Consider the following 19,071-nt stretch of genomic DNA (forward strand, 5'->3'; position numbering starts at 1 on the left):
ATTCACTGAAAAAACCAAAGGTTATACACTATATATAGTTAGGAATTAGCCTTTAAAAAACCAATGAAATTCACTAAATAACCATAGGTTTTAGGCCTTATATAGTTAGGAATTAACATATAAAAAAAACATTGAAATTCCTCCTATATAGTTAGCTGGACATTTTATTGATATAAAACCAATGAAATTCGACATATAGTTAGGTCCACTAACTATATATTTCGCGCATCCGCAATCCAATGCTGATGATGTCACATATTACATCTCTCTCTCTCTCGCTCTCTCTCTCTCTCTCTATATATCTATATATCTATATATCTATATCTATATCTATATCTATATCTATATATATCTATATATATATATATATATATATATATATATATATATATATATATATATATATAGATATATATATATATATATATATATGTGTTCTTGGCATGTAGCGCTGCAGATCACTACACTATGCATTAGATCGCCACCTGGTGTTGGGCTCGGATTTTTGCATGTTTTCGTCTTGGAAGAAGTCTTTTGTAGTCACGATATAGGTGACTCCTCCCTTGGACGATAGTGCGCATGGGCATCGGCTCCATCCTTGGATTGTTTTTCGCCATGATGGGAAATGATAGAGTTAGTAGAAGTAAAGAAAAGATTTCCATGCGTGTGCATCTAAGTAAGATAGAAACTGGAACAGATACAAGTCCCGGGGAGGCGGTAGGGCATGTAGTGATCTGCAGCTCTACATGCCAAGAACAGATGCATACTGGTAAGTAGCATTTTCCGTTCGAGGCATATGAGCTGCAGATACTACACTATGCATTGATTGTGCAGCAGTGTCTCCCCTAACGGTGGTAGCTTGTATCTGTTGTAGTTTGAAAAAGAGTTTTAAGAACAGCTTGGCCTACTGCAGCTTGCTGCTTGGCTTGCACATCAACACAGTAGTGTTTAGTGAAGGTGTGTGTTGTAGACCATGTTGCTGCCTTCCATACGTCTTCTAAGGGGATGTTCCCTAAGAAAACAATGGAGGTTCTTAGCTTGCATGTGGATTGGGCTCTAGGAGGAACTGTTAGTGTACGCTTTGCTTTTTGATAGCAGACTTGTATGCATTTTACAATCCACCTTGCAATTCCACCCTTAGAGATGGGATTGCCTTTATGAGGTGGAGAGAAAGATACAAATAATTGTTTTGTTTTTCGAAAAGATTTAGTCCTATGTATATAGTAGGGAAGAGCTCTTTTAACATCTAGAGTGTGTAGAGCTCTTTCTGCCACAGAGTCAGGGTTTTGGAAAAACACTGGTAACTCTTCAGATTGGTTTAAATGAAAAGGAGTAATCACTTTTGGAAGGAATTTGGGATTAGTTCTTAGAACCACTTTGTTACGATGTAGTTGTAAAAAAGGTTCTTGTATTGTGAATGCTTGTATCTCACTTACTCTTCTAAGAGAGGTGATAGCAATAAGGAAAGCTGTTTTCCAGGTGAGGAATTGCAGTTCACATTTGTGTAGAGGTTCAAAAGGGGGTCCAATGAGCCTTGTAAGAACCACGTTGAGGTTCCACACTGGAGAAGGTGGTAACCCGGGTGGAATGATTCGTTTTAATCCTTCCATAAATGCTTTAATCGCAGGTACTCTAAAAAGAGACAGATGTCTGTTTTGTAAATATGCCGCAATTGCTGCAAGATGCAGGCATATGGATGAATATGCCAAGTTACACCTTTGTAAATGTAAAAGGTAGCAAATGATATTTTGGATAGAAGTATCCAGGGGATCAATTTGATTATTATTGCAATAAATGGCAAATCTCTTCCATTTAGCAGCATAGCAAGCTCTGCTAGTAGGTCTCCTGGCCTCTTTAATGATGTTCATACAGTCAGGTGGTAGGTTAAGATAACCAAACTCTAAGACTTCAGGAGCCAGATCGCCAAATTCAGTTGATTTGGGTCTGGATGTCGGATGTCTCCATGGTTCTGTGTGAGCAGGGAAGGAGTCAGACGTAGCTTTTGGTGTGGAACTAGAGAGAGTTCTAGCAGTGTGGTGAACCACGGTTGGCGTGCCCATGTGGGAGCTACTAGGATCAATTTTAGGGATTGTTGTCTGAGCTTGCGTACCGCTAATGGTGTAAGTGGTATGGGCGGAAAAGGATACGCAAATCTGCCTGACCAGTTCATCCATAGCGCATTGCCCTTGGACAGCGGGTGTGGAAACCTGGCGGCGAAGATGGGCATTTTGCGTTTTCATGTATGGCGAGCAGATCTATATCTGGTTGACCCCACTCGTGAAAGAATGGTTGAAAAACCTGTGGATGTAGTTCCCATTCGTGAATTTGTTGTGTCTGCCAACACAACAGATCTGCTATCTGATTGTGAACCCCTGGAAGGTGCTCTGCCAACAGATATATGTTTTATGGAATGGCCCATCTCCAAATGCTCTGTGCGAGTTGGGACAGTTGTAGAGAGTGTGTCCCCCCCTGTTTTTGTATGTAATACATGGCTGTCATGTTGTCCGTACGGATCAAGACAGCTTTGTTCTGTACTTGTACTTGGAATGTCTTGAGTGCTAAGAAGATTGCTAGCAGCTCTAGATGGTTGATATGGAACAAGTGTTGTTGACTGTTCCAGTGTCCTTGAGTTGTATGGTGTAGGAGATGAGCTCCCCATCCTGTGAGGGATGAGTCTGCTGTAAGCACTAGCTGTGGAACAGGCTCGAGGAACGGCCGCCCCTATGTCAAGTTTTTGGTGTTCCACCACTGCAGAGAGCGATGTGTGCAGCTGTCTACCAACAGCAGGTCTGTTAGTTGCCCTTGTGCCTGGTTCCATTGCTGTGCTAGACATTCTTGTAACAGGCACATCTGCAGTCTTGCATATGGTACTATGAAGATGCAAGATACCATTATGCCTATTAGTCTCATGAACAATCTGGCTTGCAGAAACTGTTGTTGTTGATGGATTGTGATTAAGGCTTGAAGGCTCTGTATCCTTGCTGGACTGGGATACGCTTGAGCAGTAGATGTATTTATTGTAGCCCCTAGATACTGATGTATGTGAGAGGGTTGGAGGTGCGACTTGGTGTAGTTTATTGTGAACCCTAAGTCGTGCAACGTTTGAATGGTCTGTTGTGTGTGTTGGACATACTGATTGAATGACTTGGCTTTTATGAGCCAGTCGCCCAGATAAGGGAAGACATGTATGTGTTGTCTCCTGAGGTGTGCTGCTACTACTGCTAGGCACTTTGTGAATACTCGTGGTGCTGTTGTCACTCCGAATGGAAGGGCCTTGAACTGATACTGAGGTCCTTCCACAACAAACCTTAGATACTTCCTGTGAGCAGGATGTATAGGAATGTGGAAGTAGGCGTCCTTTAGGTCTAGCGTCGTAAGGAAATCGCCTTGTTGCAGCACTTGTTGTAAAGAGATCATATGAAAATGATCTGACTGTATGTAATGATTGAGGGGCCTGAGGACGAGAATTGGTCTTAGTGTCCCGTCCTTCTTGGGAATTAGAAAATACAGCGAGTAAACCCCTGTTCCCTGTTCTTGCAAAGGAACTAGTTGTATTGCGTCCTTTTGTAGAAGTAACAGAACTTCTTGTTTGAGCAGAGTAAAGTGTTCTGTGGACATTGGACGCTGCCTGGGTGTTATGTGTGTGTGTGTGTGGGGGGGGGGTTGCTGTAAGTTCTTGGCAGTAGCCATACTGGATAATTTGTCTTACCCACTTGTCTGTTGTGATGGAGTTCCAGACGGGTAGGAATTGCGTTAATCTGCCCCCCAGAGGAGTGGAATGCTGTTGGGGGAGCAGGGGGAAGTCCCTGTTTTGTGGTGGAAGAGGTTCGATTACTGTTGTTTCCCCGACCTCTTCCCTAGTTGTTATTCCCTCTATATCCTCCTCTAAAATATCCTTGGTTAGAGGATGTTTGCGTGTTGGATTTGAAGGATGTTGTGTTGTCTGCACCTGTTTGTTTGGAGCCCCCTCTATAGAAGGAGCAAATGAATGAATGAATGAATGAATGAATAAAATATTTAATAGAGCGCACGGTGGCCAAGCGGCTTCCTGGCGCTGGGGACCTGATCAAGAACTCGAAAGAGGGGACCCAAGGAGATTAAAAAGGGAATGCCTGAGAAAAGAGGAAAGTTTTAAGAGCTTTGCGGAAGTGAGTGTAAATGGGAATGGAGCGAATAGAAGAGGAAGGCTATTCCAGAACTGGGGGCAAGGACAGAGAATCGTGTGCCCCCCGTTCTGGATTTGCGGAAGCGAGGGATGTGAAGAAGTGAGAGAGAGGAAGAGCGAAGAGTGCGAACAGGGGCATGAGAAGAGACAAGAGTGTTGATGAATAAGGGCGCAGAACGAGAATGAGCCAGAAATGCTAGACAGGCCAGTTTGAAGAAGGATCTGAAACGAACAGGGAGCCAATGAAGTGATTTGAGAACCGGGGTGATATGAGAGGATTTAGGGAGGGAGAGGATGAGACGAGCAGCTTGATTTTGAATGGCCTGTAGGCGACCGGATGCGTAAGCAGGTATGCCCACGTACAGGCCATTCCCATAGTCAAGGCGGGAGATGACGAGGGCCATGACTATGGATTTAAGTGCATCGGTAGAAAAAAAGCGTGAGATTTTTCGAATTAAACGGAGAGAGAGAAAGCAGGAGGACACAACAGAGCTGATCTGACTGTGCATAGATAAGTCGTGACTGACTTTGATACCGAGAGTGCGGACAGAGGAAGAGGGGACAGGGGGGGGGGGGACCAAAGGAAAGGGGCCAATGTGCAGGGGACCAAGGATTGGAGGGGCCACCAGTGAGAACAAGTTCCGTCTTGTCTGGATTGAGCTTCAGTTGGTTAGCGCACATCCAGTCAGAAATGAAGACTAAAGTGGAACAGAACTTGGGAAGAGAATCAGGGGTAGAAGAAAGATCAAAGACGAGCTGAAGGTCATCTGCGTAGTTATACACAGAGACCCCCAGCTCAAGAAGAGAGGTGATGAGGGGGTGAATATAAAGATTGAAAAGGAGAGGAGAGAGAGAGAGAGAGGAGCCTTGGGGAACACCACAAGTGACTGGGCGGGGAGGTGCAGAGAAACCGGGGAGATGAACTGCCTGGGACCTATCCTGAAGGAAGGACGCCAGCCAGGAAAAGGCCACGCCCCGGATGCCCGCTGCTCTGACACGGTCGAGAAGGATGGAGTGGTCAACCGTGTCAAACGCAGCGGACAAGTCGAGAAGGACCAGGGCTTGGGGGAGATTAGAATCGGCCTTCCCCTTAAGCTCGTCCAGGACTGCGAGGACCACCATCTCCGTGGAGTGGCCCGGGCAGAATCCTGCCTGATGGGATGCAAGGAGGCCATTCTCCTCAATATAAGAGGAGAGGCAGGAAGTGACATGAGCCTCGAGGATCTTGCTGAGGTAGGGAAGAAGAGAGATAGGACGGAAATTGGAAGGAAGAGAGGGATCTAGACCGGTTTTCTTTAGAATAGGGAGGACTATGGCAGATTTAAAAGAAGAGGGGACAGATCCGAGAGCCAAAGAGGAGTTAAGGAGAGCAAGAGGAGGCGCAGGACAGTTGGTAAAGAGGGTTTTAAGAATACGTGCTGGCGCGCAATCCATGGGGGAGCCAGACTTGATTTTAACCAGAAGTTTTAGAAATAGATCAGTGGAAAGAGGAGGGAAAGAGGAAAAAGAAAAGGAGGGGCAGATGGAAGGACAAATGAAACGGGGTTGAGGCACTATAGGAATGTTGGCTTTGATCTTCAGCGAAGAAAGGAAATTCTAGTTTGTGTGGACTGCAAAGCTCCCATATATTTGGCAGTGTCTGTATCCTTCTTCATTTTTTCCAGTGTTGTGTCTACCTCTGGTTCAAACAATTAGTTTTGATTAAATGGTTGATTTAAAATGGTAGTTTGGACTTCCTGTTTAAATCCTGAAATGTGTAGCAATGCATGTCTTCTAAGTACTACGCTAGTATTTAAAGCTCTAGATGCAGTATCTGCAACGTCTAGTGCACACTTGATTGAGGCGTTAGAAATGAGTTTGCCCTCTTGTATAAGGTCATTTGCTTGTGCCTTATATTGTTCAGGTAGATGGTTCAGGAGTTTCTCTAACTGATCATAATGAGCCCTATCATATCGGGAAAGGAGGGCTTGTGTATTAGCTATCCGCCATATGTTGGTAGCTTGTGCGGCTATTATTTTGCCTGAGGCATCTATGACCTTGGATTCTTTGTCAGGTGGAGGAGCTTCACCTGAAGTTTGTGAGTTTGCTCTCTTCCTAGCATTGGATACAACTAGGGAATCTAATGGTAGTTGCCCTTTAATGTAGGCTGGATCTGCAGGTGCAGGCCTATATTTTTTCTCAATCCTAGGGTTTGAAATCCTGGTACGTACAGGGTCTTTAGAAATTTCTGGCGCATGTTTGATGACCCCTTTAATCATAGGAAGAGTTTGAACAGATCTCTGTGATTGTTCAAAAGTGTCTAATAGTAAATCTTCTTCTGCTTAGTCAGAATGCATAGTGACCCCATGGTAAATGGCAGCTCTGTTTAATAGGTGCTCAAATCCAATGTTATCTTCTGGGGGAGAAGGTTTTGATGGGTATGACTGCGGGTCAGGAATGTCTGGTATATCCTGTGGATTTGGGTACTCCCAGACTGTGTCATCTGTAGGGTATGGGAAAGGCTAATCTGTGTCCATCCCTCCCCCTAAACTATACTCATCATCATTCTGAGGTGAATGTGGTGACAAAAGAGGAGAATGTGAAGGAGAAATCTGTGGTGAATTGTTAAGAAGAGCAGGAGCTGAAGGAGAAGGAAGGACAGGTGAAAAAGGGTGCATCGGGGATGTGGCAGAGCCCTTCTGCTTGGCAGGAACCACAGGAGTGGGAGTTTCATCTGCCTTCCTTTTCTTATGTGGTGTGGTGGACACCTGACCTGTTTTTGGGTCGATGTAGATCTTTTGCAGAGGATCATCTGGAAAAGTTCTTCTGCTTGAGAAATCTTTGTCGGCGCCGATTTTTTCGGTACTGGGCGAGGTTGCGGCTTGTCTTTAGGCTTAGGAGTTGTTACAGTGTCCTTTGGCGCAGTTTTCGGCACCGAGGGGGTTGTTTTCGGTGCGTAGGCTTTGGACGCGTCGGAATCCGGCCTTGTCGGTTTCGGAATGGAAGACGATGTCTTCGGAGTGGAATCTAGTCTCATCGGCTTCGAGGCGTCGGACGCTGGCTTCGTACCCTTGTCTTTAGAAGTCGACGGTTTCGGAGCCGAGACTTCTTTTGGTTTCGGTGCCGAGGGAGCTGGTGGGATCGGCATGTGCGGCTTGCTCGGTACCAGAAGGCTTAGTTACTTTCTTCGGAGCCGGGCTGGATGGCGGGGCTGTCGAAGTGGTTTTTCAGTCGTGACTGGGCCCCGAAGGCGGAGTGTTGACCTTAGCCTTCGATCTGGGTGCTGTGTGTGGTGCAGGGGCAGTAGTACTCACGCGCTGACCCGATGGTATGGAGTCATCTGAGTCGTCTGCCTTGGATACGATCTGGAGATCATCGGAATCTTCTTCTGGAAAGAGCGGAACCTCCTTGTTGAAGATAACCACCGGTTCCGGAGCTGATCTCTGCATGTCGTGTCGACGGGCCCTCCGATCTATGATGGTTTTCTTGGATCGAAAGGACACGCAGACTGTACAGCTGGATTTGTCGTGTTCTGGCGATAAGCACAGGTTGCAGAGCTCGTGGTGGTCACTGTGTGGAAACTTTGCTCCACATCCGGGGCATTTCTTGAATGCGTCCTTTCCATGAGGTGTAGGCCTCACGGCGTGGATAGGCCCAACGGCCCGCGTCGAAAACCGAATCGAGCTGATGGAATCGAAACAATGTTATTCGGTATCGAAATTAGTTTGGAGAGTTTTGGGAAGTTGTTTGCGCTTCGAAGTTCTTGAAATGTCTATTTCTAGCCGGAGCTGAAAACTTTCAACCGAACCCAGTGGCGGAAAAAAACAATCTAAGGATGGAGCCGATGCCCATGCACACTATCGTCCAAGGGAGGAGTCACCTATCTCGTGACTACAAAAGACTTTTTCCAAGACGACAACAATATGCAATCATCTGAGCCCAACACCAGGTGACTATCTAATGCATAGTGTAGTATCTGCAGCTCATATGCCCCGGAAAAAAAAAAAAAAAAAAATATATATATATCTACAGCTAGGACCATGTTTCCAGAGGAAATTTATTTTTTGTTTCGCTAGCCACTTTAGACCCATTTGACAAATCTTCATGAAACTTTGAGGCAAAAAAAGTTGTTCCACCTCAGCTCCTTCCTGGAAAGTTTCAGGGTGATACGTCATGCAGGGGACACGAAAAAAGAGGGAGTTCCAAAAATGTGTTTCCCCATGCAATTTCCCATAGGAAATTTAGACACTGCTACAGCTAAAACTGCTGAACAAAATTAAATTAAATTTGGCAGAAAGCTAGATGTTGGTCCAGAAAGAGTGCTTTTTGGGATTTGAAGTAAATCTGTTCAGTACTTTTAGAGCAATAAATGCTCAAAAACTTTGTATATTTTATAGTGCGAACGATCGCCAACCTGACAGACCTCTTGGAAAAATCTCACTTGCTGCCACCACATCAACAATAATGTTGCAGCAGCAATCTTAGGACCTGGGACTCAGTCCAGAGTCCTAGAACAAAAAGGTGAAAAAAAGAGATAGGGTGCAGGATAGGGATACCCTGATTCTTCGTAGGTCTGGTAGTAGGGTCCCAGAGTGACCCCGTCTGGGACCAAGAACGTTTTTTAAAGAAAAATATATTACGATAGTTCGTAGAGGATTTGCAAATCTGCACCAAAATTAAAAACATCACCCAACCTTCTTTTGTACACATTACTGTATAAACTAGTATGCTATTAGAGGCCTGAAAGTAAATGTAAAATAGCTCAGAATAATATGAAGCATCATTAATAGCATCACAGATACAACTCCCTTCGGTGTAGAAAGCATGTGTTATGTGCAACATGAACCCTATACCATACACTTTACCGGTAGCCTAGTTCACATTAACAATAAACCACAGATATATAGGAAACTCAAAAAATATGTATACAATTGTTCCGACAAAGCCATGTTCCTTCAGATACTGACCGTCTGTTCTAAAATTAATGCCCAACTACGAACAGCTTTTATCAGTATCAAACCCCTCATAGTCACTGCACCTACACTGAGAAATGAAGTTGATATACGTAGAAAAGTGGGTACTGTAATAAGTGTTCACTCTATGGAGAAGGTTTACTCTGTAATACACTGTTTTCAGGCAGAGAGCCTTTCTTGAGAAATACACCGCAGAGTATTAAAAAATATGTATTTAGAACAATGTACACTCTATGCAAAATGTGTTCAAAGAGACACTATTCACTTAAAATACCCAATGTCTGAAGGTGCTAAAGATCATATTACCTGCAGCATTCATACTGTGGTGACAACTTTATAGATTGCCCATCTTCTGAAGCAAAAGAAGCACATGTACTTAGTTTAGTACCAAGTGCACATAGGCTTCTATGTTATGTATAAATTGTCATGCTAAGGCGATTTTGTCTAATTACTCCATGCTGTTTATAACACTTAGTATCTACTACGTAGAATATTTGCTCTGTTGTAAACTTTTTGCAGAGCTAAAAAACTTGTGTGGAACAAGTCATCAACTGTCATCTGCACACAGTTACTCTTAAAAAAAAAAAGATATACAACGTGTGAAATACCTCTGCACACATATAATGCATCAGCGGCACATGCACTTTGTAAACACTTACACCAGTTAGCTGATCACAGGCTGTATAAAAGTAGGTAGAAAAGTAATATGGTAGCTACCAGACACTATGTAAACTACAAAACAAACTAATGCACTCATTGGATGATGTCATCAGTAATGTCATTTGAGATGTGATCAATTATGTCATAGAACATGTGAGATGTAATATGGGAGGTCAAGTAGGACATGGAGGGGGCGCCCGTTTTAGTTAGCTCTGCTAACTATAAGTGGTTAATTTCTGCATTTTGATATTCAGTTCAAAAAGTTAATGCTGTCACTGACATATTCACTTAACTATAATGCTACTTTAATCTTTGTTTTTTCAGTGGAAAAAATAATATATATATATATATATATATATATATATATATATATATATATATATATATATATATATATATATATATATAAAAAATATAAATAACTTGTTTTCCTCTTCTTTGAAAACATTTAAATATTAGCCTGATTTCTTGATGGGGAGAACGTATTGCAGTCATACTATATTTTTGTGAGATTAAACAGGTAAACAGTAGCTGACTTTGGCTGTTTTATTCGCTAGATTCCTCCTGTTGTGCTGGACTGAAATGACAAACTCTTCATCTGAAGTTCTGTGAAACTTTTACATTTTTATAGACTAAATATTTCTTAAACTATTTTTGGAAACTGTTTAGCACTTGCCTTTTCCTCCCTGTTTTGAATTTGAATTACACTGAAACCTGAAACACAAAACTAAAGTTTAGGAAGATAAAATTCTTCACAATTCAACTCATTTGCTTTGATTACTCTTTTTGTACGCTGCAAATTATGAACCCCCTGTCCCCAATTATCCCCCAGGTTAGCATGAACAGCCATAAATGTCTTAGTCATAAGGAATTCGTTTCTTTGGTTGTTATTGGCTCCACTGCAAGCACGTTTTCTAATTATTCCAGCTTCTCTTTCAAACCGCTTTGCTCTTTTATGCCGACTTTATATCTTAAGATCATAAAACACAAACCTGCTCCTTCAAATACACCCTTAAAGGCTTCTCAAAGATAAACATTTTTTAATAACCGAATATATTCTTCCATGGTTTTTTCCACTATTTACATTTAGAGTTTCACTGTCAACTGACAATGGTCAAAACGTAAGCGCCGTGTCTCGCCAGAGATATTTTGTTGCTGACTCTGCTTCCCAGGAGACAGCACCTGGCCGCGCGCATCTCGCAAAAGGCGATCGGCGCAGGCCACGCGCGCGCGAACGCGCTCGCCGTGTCTGTCTCCTGGGAAGCGCATACATACACAGGCACACTTCCCCCTTCACGCATGCGCACACACAGACACACACACACACACACACGAGCGCACATACACGCACGCAAACATACAGAGACCCCCGTCGCGCTCACACACACGCTCGCACACACAAGCGCACCGCCCTCCGCCCCACTTACCGCCAGTCCGGTATTCTGTAGGCTCCGCGGGGCTCCGCCCGAGGGAGAGCCCCGCGTCACCGTGAATTATGTCCGCCTTCCAGCGCGTGGAAGATCCGGGGCCAATGGACTCCGAGAACGAGGCTGACGTCACAGCACCCCTCCCCGCCCCCTCCGACGCCGCCGACGCCGGATGACGCAGACTGCCGACGCCGCCATGATGGTGCCCTGTCCGCTCTTGCTCGGCGCGCTCCACGCTGCAGGTTGTGCTCATTCATTTTTAATGGCGTTGCACGTTAAGAATGAACTTGTCTTCTAGGCAGCGGCGCGCGCATGAAGATGTCTTCTGTTGCCGAGAATAATTAAAAAGGCACAACGCCTCTGGGGCCTGTCAGCGTCTCAACGTTTAGGGAACAAAGGAGAATTAAATTGTGTGTTTAGTGCGGGCGGGAGGTATCGGCGTGAAGCAGGCAGAGCCTTCAGTGTATTCACGTGTCAGCTGCCGTGCACTGCAGGCAGCTCCCCCCGCACCGGGATGCACAGGCAGCGCGCGCCAGGTCCTTGGGAGAGTACAGGCCAATACTACCGCCTGGCTGGGCTGAAGAATATCCAGGGGGGGGAAGGTGGGCTCGACCCAATCCCAAGGCGCGCGTTGCATTGTAAATGCTTTTTTTCTGTCCTTTGCTCTTTTGGTCTCCGGCAGGCCCCCTTACCCTCACCCTTGCACTCCTTCCCAAAAGCCTCCACATAGGAGATCTCTGCAGCATTCTCAGCAGTCCTGAGGGCCTGGCCTTCTCGCACTCGGCCCGCAGCGCAGACATACCGTCAGCTCGAAGGGCACCTGGAGAGCCCTGTTATGTTTTCGCGGCTTCATTTAAACTTGTGTTGTTTTTTGGGTGGTATTAAGTGCTGGGAGGGGTCTGGCGGAGGCCAGCGACGGCAAGTGACGGGATGGAAAGGGTTGGGGTACTACTGTCGGCCCTGGTGCTTCAAGGTAAATAGCCCCTTTAACTGCTGCTGGGGTAGAAAATGCAGACATTTTCAGGGTTTGGTGAGGCCCTCAGTGCTCGGTGCCCCGGTGCTGCTGCACCAATGGTAGCTAGGTCCATGTGATGGGCAATGATGCGCAGTCGGGGCAGCAGCGACACTGCAAGGGCTAGAACAAGTTGGCAGGTGGGGAAAAACAGCAACGAAGGCTGACAGGAAGCCACGACAGAGGTGCCTGGGCGGAAAGAGTCGCCAAGGGTTCATGCAGCGATCCCCTCGCTTATGAGCAGACAAAGGCAGTCAGGCGACTTTCCACGAGCTGCGTGCGCTGCCCACAAGTCTTATGGATGGAGACACCTTGGCAGCGCTGGTAAAAGACGAGGAGACGGGTTTGACGTCTCTGAAAGGGGAAGGGAGGCTGGCGATGGGAAGCAGAAAGAGCTCTCTGGCGGCGGCAGAGAGAGTCAGAACGAGACAGCGAAGAGAGATGGAATAATAGCCTTTGAGGGATTAGGAAAGTGAAGGGTGGCACTGCTTCAGAGTTGAGATTTTTTTCCATCCTGAGGACGAGGGCAAAAACGGACATCTGGTGTGGTGACGCGTCTCCTTCATTCTCGGTACATGTTGCTGATTTGCTCTTTCCTTTCGGGACAGCAACCTACCAGGCGCGTCAACTTTCATGCTCACACACGCGTGGTGCCATCCTGCCTAGGATCTGAGCCATGACCGAACTAGGGTGTACATGGCTTTGGGAGTCTTCTGAAGCTTGGGAGGGGTTTGGGGCATACATACGACCTCCAAAATGTAAGGTTCCTTCAGCCTAGCAGTAGGTGGAATCTGAGCATTTTAAAAATGTTGTCGTTTTTGCTCAGATGTGAGCCTTGATTGCTTTTCCACTTCCTTCCTCGCACATAGGGTGTATTTTTTTAGGAGTAAGCGGTGCCCTTCCCTGCTTTAAAAGAAATAAATAAATAACGGCTTCTGTCTACTGATCGTGTCACCAATTCCCATCCTTGCCCTTCTTGGCATCATTTTACTTGTTCAGCACCGTCTGTGCCTGGTACATGTTACCATATAGAACAGATTTTCTGATTAACACGCTTTTTTGATGCATACTCATAGCATCCTTCTGCTCCTATGGTTAGGCTGGTGCAGTCTAACTGCTTATATATTTTACTTCTTACAGCTTGTGTGCCTGTCTCTTACATACCCTCACCCATCAAACTGCCCGTCGCAATTTCCCCATAACGTGATAACTGCTCATCGGTTGTCATCATGCATGACATGAAAGTACTTGTTGTTCTTACCTATCCTTCTTTTGCCTCACCCTTTCTTTTTTATCTATCTCCCTCACTTACTTTTATGTATTTGTTCACCCCCTCTGTGTTTTCCCGTTCTCTTGTAATTTAAAAAAAATTGTAATGTATGTTTCCTTCCCTGTACATGCCAGCGCACCTCCCAGGCCTCTCTGTCATGGCATCCCCTAACAGTGTTATTTATAAGCTTTTTGTCTGCAGAGCTGCAGACAAAAACGCCCATGAACAACTAGCCAATGTTTTATTGGTACCTAAATCTCCTGCCACGTGGGCAGAGGGCCAGTCCTCAACACTTTAGCTGCTTAAGTGGGGGGGGTCGCTGCTCTTCAGGCACATACACATATTCGTTCTAATGCATCAAGTTAGTTCTGTGGGGCCTTTGCTGTAATTAGGAGTACTTTGCTGCTCTTTCAGGATAAACAAGCATTTGCAATGCAATAGGTCTCGCATTTGCAAGAGTTTAGTTTAACATATTGGCATTTGGCATTGTAATTGACAATGCCGTTTATTTATGTTTTAAAAACCAACACATAAATAAAAGGCAGTGCCATTTACAATGCCAATGGCTCAAACTCTAACAACTGCGAGACCTATTGCATTGCAAATGCTTGTTGTATTTACTTTACAACTGTAAAATACATGATGGATGTGTATTTGGTATCTAAGATAGATAAATTGATAGTCTGAACATGTAACGGAGTAGGAATCGAGTTGTCCTAGAATAACAAGGTAAGGTTTGTAGGAGAAAAATGTCCTACCATATTTGCTCTGGTTACTTGCCCAGTCGCATGTCTATAAGTCAAACACATTCATTATGCTTTTCAAATGCCATGGTGTTCACACACACATATTATATATATATATATATATGTATGTATGTATGTATGTATGTATGTATGTATGTATGTATGTATATATATATATATATATATATATATATATATATATATATATATATATATATATATATATATATATATATATATATATATATATATATATATATATATATATATATATATGAGCAAGCCTGCTGGGTCAGGCGAAACGCGTTGGAAAGCGGCAATAAAGGATTTATATTGCACCACATTGCGTCGTCTCCTCTTCAGATTGAGTGTGGAGGTGGAGATATATATATATATATATATATATATATATATATATATATAACAGTAGGTTAGAATATGAGAATGGTCATATTTAGCAAGATTGACTCATTGTCATATTGTTAGGCGGTCTGTATGTGGGTACATAAATGAAGAATAATTGGAAATGTATGTTAGCAGTAAATATTTTGAGAATGACAGTCTTCCTTTGAGGGCTAAAATGAAAATGGTTACATGGTTCATTAATGGCAGATCAGGGTGTATTGTATTATCGCTGTTTCATGTTATTCCTAAAACTGTGTTAGGGCAGGAGGCTCAATTATGAACTTCACATCAAGCTCGTTGACTATCACTTATCCCTTAGGTATAATTTTGAAATTGATGTTTTTGCTGCTGATTGGTATTATAAATAACTAAGCAATGGTTTCCAGTCTCTCAGTTGCAATAGGCCACACTGTGCCTACGGTACATATGTCTTTACATTCTAAAATGCTTTCCATACATTTTCTCCAGATTACTGCTCTTCCACTCTGACTTATCATGGACAATATTTTTAAATATAATAAAAAAACAAATACGCCTCCATCACATTTATTCTTGTTGTGATCTTCACAAAAACAACACAGGGCTTAATTTATTCCAAAATGATTACAGTTTAGAGTAGATCGACAAAAAGATTTAATTTCCTAATGGACAGTTTCTACTTTTCCTAGATCTTGATAAATTTGATCCAAGATTCTTGAATCAACCAATACATTTTTCAGTATTTAGGTGAAAATTCACTAACAACTTATTCTAATGCAGTGTGACAATGCGATGCAAAAACTGTGACCACTATGGTCGCCCATTATGGTGATGGTATCCTGCTACAAAATCATGGAGTCTGTGTCCATCACTACATAACCTAAACACAGCTATAGCTAAAATTACAGTTTCCCAAAGATACCTTCTTGCTGGAACAATGCACCATACTGACAAAATTGGATATTAACCATGTACTATAAAACTGGACCATACAAAATGAAATTCAACCTCAGCAATCTAGACTACAATATACAACTCTGGTTCAACACCAATAACCACATTTTCTCCCCCCCCCCTTCCGAATTGCACTCATTTCCTTAGTTTCCAGCTTAGTCTGAAAATCAACTTAAAAATAAACTTATTAAATAGGTCCCAAACTACAGTGCCTCAAATGTATGTACGATGCAACACTGAACCCAATGTGCATGCCACCATTATAGCACTGTTTAGCTCCGTCTGTCCTTGAGTGAGACTCTTCACAGATTCCCTAAACACCCAATCCATTAAGGTTTCATGTCCACAGATGACAGGCTAAAAAAATACAGCAACATCACCCCAACTCCTATCAAGCTAAAGTGGCCCCACCACAGGCCACCAATCTCTAAGTCTTACTCATCTACAAAGTCGCGCAAATCATGCATCTGTCTGCCTTGCCAGCAACCTCGCTATAATAGGCTGCTGACAAGCTCTAACAAGACTAGAAATCCCCAGGAGAAACCAATATAAAAGTTGGAAACATACTCCACCTGCCATAAGAGATTCTGGCATGCCATGGACTGCAACCACTTTCCTGTAATTAAAACAGGAACTTAACACCTTCCTCTAAACACAGTACTTCCTTAATGGAAACACAAGCAACCCCACATGCATTCCAGCCTACTGGGCCTTATAGAGGTGCTGTACCTTGAGTCCATTACACTGCACTTCCTATCTAGGAAGAGACCAATACTGAATTGCATGTAATTGGACACTGACTGTAATGACAAAGACAAGCTAAAAATGTGTAGACCAGAACGTGTCAGTAGTCATTGGGTCAGACTAATAGAAACAATCCATCCACCACTTTTGAGCTGTGCGAATGAGTCATTGTAAGTGGCAAGTGAATATGCTTAGAAGTGGACACTTCAGTATGTACTAATGCCTCAAGCTGCACCTCACTAAGCAAGACCAATACATATGCTTAGTGTCCGCAGTTGCTTGTTTTCTCATTCAACTGAGATCTGGCCCAACAGTTTTAGATAGAATAAGCTTTTTGGGTGAGGTCAAGGCTGGTTTGCTCTGAATAGGCAAAAGTGAGCTTAAAAACGGATGACAAGGAAAGCACCGGGAGAAATTACTAGTGAATCAGACTGACTAAAACATTTCCATTATTTGCCATTTTGTAGGATGGCAATGAAACAAGACAGGCTTGTGTTAATGAATGAAGTAGGCAAATCATTCATCCTTGGAATAAACTGTGAGAGATAGGTCTACACACTGGTCACATTTTGACCTGTTGAAAATGTCAAAAGGAAATGGTCACTTTAGCCCCATTCCCTAAGTAACCAAGCAGCAACCTCACAAACAATGCACTTTATGGTCCAACAGTGAGAATTGATGGATTGACAAGGGGTAATGGCGATGTAATACAGTGCGTATACTGCAAACTTGGTAACCTAGGCTAAAAATCAGTCTTGGCAACGGACTGAAAATCATGTGATTCTGGACCAGCCAATTAAATGTGTAGAATACAATTGTAGATATTTATTTATTTTATTTATTTTTAGAGTTTTCTATAGCGCGAACTTGAACCGATTAGGTTATCAGAGCGCTTTACATAGCACAAGTTTCGTTACATGTTAACACATCAATTTACATAGAATCAGTTACGTTGCACATTTCAGTAACTTGAACCGAATAGGTTATCAAAGCGCTTTAAATAAGACAGCATTCGATGTCCAGTGCCCTCCTCCGCCGTGTAGCGGGGGACCACTTCAAGCCCTCCGAAGTCGAATTGTTGAATTGTAACAATGCAATTGTATACTAGAAAAATTGTGAGACCCCCCCACTTGTTATGTATGCTCTTTTATTGTCTTCCCAAAAGCAACATTACGTACAGTGCTCAGTTACTTCTCAATTTGGTTTGTTCTATATAAATTCCTGCTCATACATACATGAGGCCTTGTTGTTTCCATAGTAGAGTCAATTAAAAGCATCCAGCTAAACAAAACCTCAATACCTGTCTCCCTCCTCTCGTTTTATAATGCGCAATTTTGTAAAACTGTTAGAATGTTTTCTGGAGAAACGTACAAACCATAAACAGTGTCTGGCGTTTAAGACTCATTTTGGTATTGTGTCCAACATCTAGATAAAGTTTGAGGAATTCCATTAAGATGTTTGTATTTCCGCTTATATAATGCATTGTTAAAGTCTGCATCACTTGAATCTTTTAAACAACATGTTCCCTCAATTGAGACCTTAAAACAATAGTTTTGTGAATTGTAACAACTTCTATTTTGCATAATTTAAGATTTCCAAATTCTTTATGTACAAAACTGAGTTAGAGAACGACTGCCTATAGAAAATGTGTAGTATTGATAAAAAAGATGTACAATGATAAGGAAGTGAGAATAGTCAGTATAAAATAAAGTACTATGACAATTTATGAAATTTCACATTTCTATTTACAGATTACATCAACGAATAACAAGCTGACATCTGTGCGCTGCATTTAGTCAAATAACATTCCCTATAAATGTATGCACTACATTTAGCCCAAATAACTTGCCCATAAATGTAATCACTGATGAGACTATCTTACCATTACTGTTCTCTGAGCTTTGTCGTGCCATTACTTGCCTCAGGGCAGTAATCGAAGCTTCACGTACTAGTGCAGAGAGATCTGCACCACTGCCAAAAAAAAAAAAGAACAAAAAAATAAGCAATAGACTAACGTAAAAACACAAAATGCTATCATTTATTACACGCAGATACCTTTTTTTATAATTAGTGGAACAAAAAGAACTATTGATGAAAACACACAGAGGTAAAATGAGCATAGAAAGATTAAAATCTTTTCACACTCAAATTGTTTATTGTTCGTTTGAGACATGGCACCAATTTAATCAATTGCTCTCTGATCCGTAATATCACTTATACTCCAACATCAATGGTCTCTACATGTTTTAGGTCACATCGAGCAGTACTTAGCGCAATTTGTTTTTACTTCACTATGATGCAACAAGTAAAAATATGTTGCTGTAATTTTGCCAAATTGATCAAATAGGTGTCCCCTTCGTTATTTCAATAGTATCAGAACGATAATTTGGGACTTTCATAGTCTGTACTTCTAATCTGTTCCTTTTCTAAGAAACAAAACTACCTTAAGCAAAGAAACATTTTATAACATACATAAGAATACTTAATTTAAGAAGCAACAGAATCCAAGCAGCCAAGCATTACTTTTTCACTTTATTCACCTGTAATCCAATAGGTGTATATACTATTTCCAATCCTGTTAAAATGTGATTCCAATATAGTTATACGATTTTACTTATTCTAATCATCCATCAAGAAATTGTTTTAAATTGTAAAGGATTCTCACACCTGCATCATTCCGAACAACGTTATTTTTTATCTTCACAGGAATTTTTTTAGTAATAAATGTACCTTATTTATGTATTCCGTTTCGTGACC

The 19,071-nt window shown here is 42.6% G+C and overlaps 1 protein-coding gene across 1 annotated transcript in view; it reads right to left on the bottom strand.

Moving 5' to 3' along the window:
* NVL (nuclear VCP like) overlaps window positions 1-19,071 on the bottom strand; it is a 459,565-nt gene that overhangs the window by 143,029 nt on the left and 297,465 nt on the right. Inside the window, exon 21 of the mRNA XM_086927967.1 lies at window positions 18,197-18,285. Coding sequence (XP_086784093.1) covers window positions 18,197-18,285 — 89 coding nt within the window. The remainder of the gene's footprint in view (window positions 1-18,196; window positions 18,286-19,071) is intronic.

Source organism: Lissotriton vulgaris, chromosome 6 (genome assembly GCF_964263255.1).
Source record: "Lissotriton vulgaris chromosome 6, aLisVul1.2, whole genome shotgun sequence".
NCBI classification, from domain to species: domain Eukaryota; kingdom Metazoa; phylum Chordata; class Amphibia; order Caudata; family Salamandridae; genus Lissotriton; species Lissotriton vulgaris.